The sequence below is a fragment of the Charadrius vociferus genome, unplaced genomic scaffold, assembly GCF_000708025.1.
Source record: "Charadrius vociferus isolate BGI_N301 unplaced genomic scaffold, ASM70802v2 scaffold1066, whole genome shotgun sequence".
Classification (NCBI taxonomy): domain Eukaryota; kingdom Metazoa; phylum Chordata; class Aves; order Charadriiformes; family Charadriidae; genus Charadrius; species Charadrius vociferus.
This window is the reverse complement of record NW_009648971.1, coordinates 22123-30313: the sequence shown is the minus strand read 5'-3', so window position 1 is coordinate 30313 and position 8191 is coordinate 22123. Positions and strand designations below refer to the sequence as shown.

Here is an 8191-nt window from a genome sequence, read left to right as displayed (position 1 = left end):
AGGGCGGCGGGGGGGCGGTTGAAAAAAGGCAGGACGGAGGGGGGTTTCTCCAAGCGGGCGGGTGGCAAAGCATTCTCCGTCGGCGTGGCGCGGCCGTCCAACGAGTCCACGGAGTCCCGGGAGTGAGCCCTCGGTGGCACACCTACAAACAGCACAAGGAAGAGCCATGAGTCGCGGCCAGAGGGCCTTCAGGTCTCGGAGACCTCCTTCTCCTCCTCCTCTTCCTCCCCACCCATGGTGACCGGCGCAAGGACAGTCCTCTCCCGCAGCCCCGTGAGGTCCGGCCTCGGGAGAGCTCAAAGGTGCTCAGAGAAAGATCCAGCCAGCCAAACGTAGCCTCCGCTTCCACGTGCCTCGAAGAGGGTACCAGCGCTCCAGCAAGACCCCAGCTGCCCGCAACGCGCCCTGGAGACGCTCGTTCTCGGGCCAGCGGGGCTCTGCGGAAGCCGCCGAGCAAGCGGGTTATAGGGACAGAAGCGAAAAGCCACGAGAAATGGCGAGAGATCCCCAGCAGAGAGATCGCTGGGTCCCGAATCCCCAAAGACATTAAATGACCCAGAGAGCCTGCGATCCGCACACGGCTTCGGAAAGGCCTGAGCGAGGAGGAACACGAGGGGACAGAACCCAAGTGCCGACAGCAACGGAGCTACTGGAGGAAGGAAAACTCAGTGCCCGTCTGCCCCTGAAGAGAGGGACAGGAACCCTTGCTGTGTCCAAAGAGGCGTCAAGGATGAGACAGGAGAGATAAAACGGACGGCGCTGCCTCTGCCTGAGCCCCTTGGGGGAGCCACGGCTCCCCACCGGGCCTCACCGCTCTGACGGCCCTCAAGCAGAGCACCGTTCAGGCGCCGGCGCTGCCGAGCCGGCAGCCAAAACGCGAGGGCAGGTCGGCACGCCGCCTAACCGCCCGGTGCTGCCAAGCAGCGGATCACCGCGGGCACTGGAGCTGAAGGGAGGGCGCGAAGGTCACAGCTACCCCACTGCAACTCGGCCAGGGCGCTTAGAAAGAGAAGGGCTTTCCTTGCGTGAAACGAGCCACGGGATCTACAATGACCGCAGCTGGCCAAGACCTCCTCGTACACGCTCCTGCCAAAACAGTCCCTGCGGCTCCGCAGAGCTCCCCCCGGCACGGGGCTGGGGCGTCACATCGCTGCGGAGTGAGGCGAGGACCACCTATTGCCATTGTAGAAAGCCCACGGGCCAGGCCCCAGCTGGAATACTGCGTCCAGTGTTGGGCACCTTACCTCCGCAGGGATGGACAAATTCTGGAGGAGATCCAGAGAAGAGCTACTAATAGATATGGAGGGTCTTAGCTATGTTGATAGCCTGAAGAGCTTAAGCCCATTCAGTTTGGAGAGGAGGAGGAGGAGGCTACGAGGGATCTTCGCAGTGTGTGAGCACCTAAAAGGGGATCATAAAGACTCGGGTCAGGATCTAATCAGACTCAGCAGCAACAGGAAAAAAACCCCAGAGACTCCTGGCAGCGTTCCCCCCCACCCCGAGGTCTCGGGGGGGTTCGGCCTGACAGCTTTGCTGGGGATCTGCGGGGCCTGCGGGAGCTGCTGCGGAGCACGGAGACCCCCCCCCGACCCGCCGACGTGCCTTCGCCTCAACTCACGTTTGCGAGCCTGCGCCTCGAACTGTGACAGGTTCTGCCGGGTTGCCAGCCTCACCTCCACCTTGTCCCCGTTGAGGATTTTGCCGGGCAGGAGCTCCAGGAGTTTGTGGACTGAGTTCTCAGAGGCGACAACCACCTCTGCGTACCTGTGGGGAAAGCCCCGGCGGTCAGCCAGCCCCAAAACCGTTCACCCCCTGGGAAGGGGTAGGGACTCCCCGTCAGACCCCACGGGGCTCCATCCGTCCTCGTTGGCGGAGACCACCCAGCGCCACCGCCTCCCGCCGCCTTCCCCGGCAGCTGAACCCTCATGCGCCCTCCTCTCTTTCCCATGCTGTTCGGGAGTCTCCGCTTTACCGTCCCAGCTCCAGGTGGGCTGTGCATCACCTGTGCCAGCCAGGAAAAACACCGGCTGCCCCCTAACTCCCCCCAAACACAAAGGACGTGGCCACAAGGGCCTAACTCCCCCGTGTCCCCCTCAGCTCTCACCCTTTCGACTGGCCATTGGCTCGGTTCTCTGCGAATTTCAGCTCCACTACGTCGTAGACACCGACCGAGCGGATGGTCTGGATCAGCTGTTGGTCAGTTGTCCACTGAAGGGAAGAGGGGAGAGGCCGATGTCAGCTCGCGCAGCCCTTCGCAGGGCCCCAGTGCCCCCCCCAGCTAACCCAGCCTCGGCGTTCGGGGGGGCTGGGGCAGCGCACTTGAGTACAGACACCCTCAGAGCCCCTACAGAGAATTTAAAATCAGCCTCGAGTCTGAAACAGGCCCTGGGCATGGCTACCAGGACAAGACAGAGCCTTCCCAGGACTGTCCCTGTATCTGTCGACAGGATGAGACTTGCCCGCGCAGCCCCCAAGAAGGCAGAGCCCCGTGGAGGCAGCAGCCGGTGCAACGGAGGCACTACAGCCGCCCCAGACTGGATCTGAAGCCCCTCAAGGCCACGAATCCCTTTTCCCCGAGAATCACGAGGTCAAACCCAGCTCACGACCCAGCTCGGGACGCTAGGTCAGCATGGACTGAGGGGAAACAGCCCCCCGAAAGAGCCCTGCAGCCCCTCGGGGGTTTCTCTGGAGGACCACCATCTGCATCCGCACCAAAGGAGCCCCAAAACTGCCCACGCCGGTGGTCTGGAGACCCCCTGGACAGGCAAACACCGCCAGAGAGCGATGCCACTCACCCAGGAGAAGCTGCCCACGTAGACGGCAGCTCTCTTGTTGCGCAGCCCGCTGTACGTGTACAGGATGGCGGGAGATTTGCTGTTGGGCTTGGGGGACGGCTCCTGGCGGATCTCCGGGGGCGGCTCCGAGCTGCTGGTGCGGCTTTCGGCGGGCTGCGAGCTGGCTGCTAACACGTCGTCGTACAGATCCATCTGATCAGCATTACTGAATTCAGAGTCCTGTGAGGGGAGAGACCGTGAGCACCTCTGCAAAGGGGAGACCCCCAGGGCGAAACCGCAGCTCAGAAGGAAGACCTGTGGGCTGCTAAGAGCCTAAACGGGGCTCTGGAGGACAGCCCAGTTCTGCTGGAGTCCTCCAACACCCCCCAGCGCTGATTGTCCGGCAGAAGCCAACCACCGACTACCACAGGAGATGCTTAGAAGTCATCTCGCGCTGCTGCTCTGCTGCAGGTGCCCTCGACGCTGGAGGTTAGGAAGCCGCCTTCACGGTTTGCAAACCGGTCATCCCAATTCACCAAGCGCCGGCGTGCACCAGCTCTTCTGAGCCAACGCAAGCCTTGAACCCAAAGGTTTAGCACCCAAACCACTTGTCTCAGGTGCGTTCGCAGCTCGGAGAAGGTGGTGAATCACTGCCGTGAACGAAGCCACAGCAAACGGGTCCGGTGCCTGTTACCTCTCACAAGCCAGCTCCTCTGGCCCGGAGCCCCGTCCCCTCACCCTCAGTGGCACGCTGCTGTCTTTTTCACGGTGCGTCCCTCGTTCAGGACTTCGTTTTTTGCAATGACAACTCCCCGCGCTTCTCCCCCGGCCCAGCAGACCCCTCTCAGCACCGCGCTGCTCTTCCCCACTACCTTGCAAAAACGCACCGTGGCCCAGGCTTACGATCACGCCTCGCTGGTGGAATCCACCACAGCGTCTGCTCTTCCTCCCGGGCAACGTGGAAATCCCTCTTGCACGTCTCCAGTCCGGCCGCCCAGCTCTCCAACTGGCCAAGTATTAACGCAAGCCCCACAGCAATGAGATTAACATCTCCTTTCCCCAGCAACGAGGATTACCGGTGCCCCGAAGACAGCGCCATGGGCTCTGCTTTGCCATGCCTGACGTAACCCTGGAGCATTTTTTACACGTAAGGAGGTGGCGAAGGGAGGAATACTCCACGAAGCAGAGCCATGACACTTTACCCCACTGATGATTGATGCTGGCTTGATCTTCAACCCCCCAGACTTCATCTACAAGACTTCCGCTTTTCCGTCCGCTGCTCCGCTGAGCTCCAGCACACGCCCCAGGCGAGCAGAGGACTGCCTCACTAGGACGTGAGCAACGGGGGCAAGACGCAACCTGCTGCTCCGAGAGGCTACCAGGAAAAAGCTCACCTTTTGTAAGCGCACCGGGCCAAGAGTTCAGTGGTGGAAAACCAAACGGCCTCAATGGATGAACCTCTCGCTCCTTGGCTGGTACACGCTTCGCAAGTCCAGCCTGGGGGTCGCGCACCCATCCTCGAACCCCGCTCGCCTCAGCTACGCCACCGCAAGCTCGCTCGTTTTTGGGCCAGCAGAGCCCTCTTCAGGGTAGGAGCTACACACACCCGTCGGCACACACAGATGCGCGCACGCCGTCTCCCCTCCCCTCGGCAGCGCAGCCTTTCACGGCACGAACCAGCCGGCGAGGAAGCTTCTGAGCTGCGAACTCAAGTGTCCTAGATCTGCCTTCCAATTCCCACTCTGTTCTGGGCTATATTTAATTTGGAGTGTACAGCGAGTGCTGTGTTTACTACGGATCTTCAGACTAATTGCTCACCCGGATTCAGCGCGCGCTGAGCATCGTTTCACGCTACAAATTACTACGTTAGTATTTGTCCCACGGGAAAAAACGCACAGGTCCCGTGCCGCACAAAAACCGGAGGCTCTGCTCCCAAATTTTTAATTTCCAGCACTTCAGAGGCAGTTTGGACAACAGCTTCTGCTAGAGAGAGCGTGAGGTGGTTAAATCCCCTATGCTGTGACCATCAGGGAAATACACACGTACAACGTGGCCCTTTGTGAGCTCAGGGGAGAGACAGGGAAAGGTGCTCAAGCACACGGCTTTTAAAGGGTCACGGAAATATAAAAATCAAACCATTTTCCCCCCAGACCCTCTTCTTGACAGCAACATCCATTTCTAAGGCAAGTTGTAACTTTTGCATCTGGCTATTTCAGCTGCAGGGCTGATAAAAAAGTTACAAGAATTTCAACAGGGAGAAGTATTTTTGTACTCATTCTCAAAACAGTTTGTTTAATCCGCCTCCCACACTCCTGCCCCCACCAAGCGCCTCTGGACACGGCCCAAAGCTGGAAGATTTCTGCCGGAAAGTTTCAGAAAGTCAAGAATGAAAATAGGGGGGTGTTAGAGGAGAAACAGCTCGGAAACCCTCAGTTGTGCTACTTAGGGGATGCTTCAGCTTGGGAGTTTTTAGAGATCTTCTGGGACCCTCTGAGATCCTCTGGAATCTCTAAAAACGTTCTCCTTTAAAAACAAACAGCCTGATGGGAAGATGGTGGAGAAGTCCTCACTGCCCAAGCGCTCACAGTCCACGCTGCCGGCCTCTGCCCTTGCCGTCACGCTGAATTTGCAGACCATCGCTCGAAACCCACGGTAGCAAGAAGCTTCTTGCATCACGCGCCGCCCCGCCAGCGAACACCTTCACTGCCATTCAAACCCCGACACAGCAAATGCGCTCCGAACCCGGGCGCGACGCCTTGTGAGGTGCACGGGGATGAAGCCAGGCACCATCGGCGGTAATTACCACGGGCGCTGTGGAATTTGGAACCACGCTGGCATCCCTGGTGTGCCACAGGGACCACGGGGCAGCCAGGACAACTTCCCATCACGCTTTGATCCCACACGCGGCATCGTGCACAGATTAACTCTGGGCTTCTCCCTGCCGCCGCACAGCCCGAGGCGAGCGAGATGCTGGAGTCGGCAGCCTTGATAATCACTTCCAGCTTTAAGAAGCCGCTATCTACTTGGCCGTGTCAACGATTTTGTGTGTCCTGTCCCCCCCAAACCCTCAGTTAAATCATTCCACGCCGGTTCCCGCTGTGCAGCCAGGCTTGCTCCGTCTTCCTTCCAACGCTGTTCAACTTCTTTTCTCCCAAAGATCCCCGAGACTCGACCGAGACCAGACCCGACCCATCAGAGACCCTCTCTGCTCCCCAGCAGATACTCCCGCATCAACTCAAGCCACTGCTTTTGTCACCTTTCCTGCTCCAGGCCTCCCGGGGGCAGAATCTTCGCGGGAAAGCTTACCCGCAGGCACAGGCAGGACAAGCAGCACCGGCTCCTCTCTGCAGAGCACCCCTGAAGCGGCAGCAGAGTTCTCCTGTTAAGTCCTCCCGCGGTTCATCGGTTGTCCTCTGAGACGTTACAGACTTCCCAACTCACACCCGCCAACGTCCCAGCTCTCCTTCTCCAGACAGTAGATACCACGTCCACTTTCACTGCTTCCCTTTGGCGTTCAGAGTAATTGCCACAAATGAAGTTTCCTGGTTATTCTGTGCACTTCTAAACACCGGCTCAGCGACCTCCACGCATTTTCTTACTCCGCACCCTTATTCCCGCAGCTATCCAGCTCTCCCTTCCGCTCCCAAGTCCAGGTACACCTATTTCCTCAACTCTGTTAAAAGCCAATTGCATGAAAACATGCACATTGAGGTGATTCCTAAGCCAGAGCAGTTCCGTTCGGTCCCAGCACAGTACTAGATTCTTTAATACATGGGGAATTGGGTTTATTCCGGGAATTTTTCAGGAAGGATGCAGGAAGCGGTATTTCACAGTCAGAGGGTGGCCGGGCAGGATTGCCCGGCTGCTACAGGCAGCACAGACGTTTGCTTTTGCAGCTTACCTTTTTAGTGAGATTCTCGTTATTTTGGCAACGTTAGAGCCAGTTTGGACCCTGCCCTTCTCCGAGGCAACTGCTCTCAGCGGAGAACTCCTCCTTCTTCCCAGCCGACTGGAAAGCACCTCGAAGTCCCCTCAGCTCTGAGGCAGATAATACAATTTCCGCCGTTTCGCTTTTCCCTAAAGGTCTAAACCACAGTATATTCTCCCCTGATAACCTCCCACCTCCTCAGAACAAAGGGTTTATAGCCCTCAGCTCCTCTTCAGCCCTCTGGGAGCCCACGGCGATTCCTTCCTCCGTGGGTTTTGTTTCCAGTTCACGCGGCTTGCTCTCTGGTGCGGACCAACTTTCCTCCACGGGCTTTCCACAGCAGTTTGTAATAGTCGAACATCTGCATTCACACTCGCTCTCACATATCCCCGAACTTTCCAAAATCTGCTGCTCTAACAGCTACGCTCCCTCCCTCTTCTCTGTCATTTTTTCCTGCGTGTCCCAGACAGCCCCAGGATGGGAGAGGGGGCACACGGGCATCTCTCCCACCGCAGTGAGTCTCTGCCACAGCTTCCCAGCCTCAGCGGTCCCGCAGGTTCGGTGCTCTGGGTCCCCTCGCTGTGCAGTTCCCTGGCAGTGCCTCTTCCAGTCTGAATTTCTCATTTCTCCAACCAGGTTGCAATTATCCCCTTCAATCCCCGCTCGTCACTGCCCTGGCAAATGTTCTGGTCCAAACCCTGCCACCTCCTCCTCCCAAATATTTTGTGATGTGTTGAACCTCCAGTGAAACCCACAGACAGACCTTTTATTCCCAATTCACGATGGCAGCCACCAGGATTTAGGAAGGGTCCCGACCCTCGGTTCCCCACAGGGATTCTCCAGCGCTGTACCACCTTTTCCCAGGCACACTGGTTGCACCCTCTGCCTCTGCTCACTGCATACGCACCAGCTGGTGTGTACCTCCATGCTAACGAGTTGGCCGATGCCAGTAACGATGTTCTACCCCAAGAGAGGGGGATCTGCTCCCCCAGCCCCACACCCGGCCGCGCCGCTCACCTGGTTGAACTCCTCGTCGGCGTATATATCGATCAGATCCACTCCCTCGGACATATTTCCAGAGACGGGAGCAGGAACCCGGACTGGGACCGGGGCGGCGAAGCAGGAAGACGGAAGGTGCACTGCAGCGGGGCAAGAGGAGGGGGGAGAAGGGGGTCAGCGAGACACCGGGGACTCACTCTGCAGGTCCCCCCTGTCCTCTTTGCCCCCCTCTCCATCTCTCTAGAGGACTGTGGCCCCCGCTTCCCTGCGGCCACCCCCCCAGGAGGGCCCACAGCCTCAGCCCAACCCCACCCGGGGGCCACAGCACCCCTCGACCTCTGCCTGGGACACCTCTCCCCGGGGGCAATCCCACCCCGACCCCCACCTCGCTGAGGGCCACCCCCAGGGGCAACGTGGCCCCGTTCCCCCCAGATCTGACCCATCTCTAGGGGCAACAAACTCCCCTCAGGGGGCGACCCCAACCTGTCCC

At 59.0% G+C, this 8191-nt stretch overlaps 1 protein-coding gene across 1 annotated transcript in view; it reads right to left on the bottom strand.

Moving 5' to 3' along the window:
• The window catches only part of CPSF7 (cleavage and polyadenylation specific factor 7, 59kDa), an 8805-nt gene extending 1029 nt beyond the window's left edge, over window positions 1-7776 (bottom strand). The window contains exons 1-5 of the mRNA XM_009887730.1: window positions 7720-7776; window positions 2796-3014; window positions 2105-2208; window positions 1619-1764; window positions 6-142 (exon numbers count right to left, since the gene is read on the bottom strand). Coding sequence (XP_009886032.1) covers window positions 6-142; window positions 1619-1764; window positions 2105-2208; window positions 2796-3014; window positions 7720-7773 — 660 coding nt within the window. The 5' untranslated portion in view covers window positions 7774-7776. The remainder of the gene's footprint in view (window positions 1-5; window positions 143-1618; window positions 1765-2104; window positions 2209-2795; window positions 3015-7719) is intronic.
• Window positions 7777-8191: the final 415 nt, after the last annotated feature.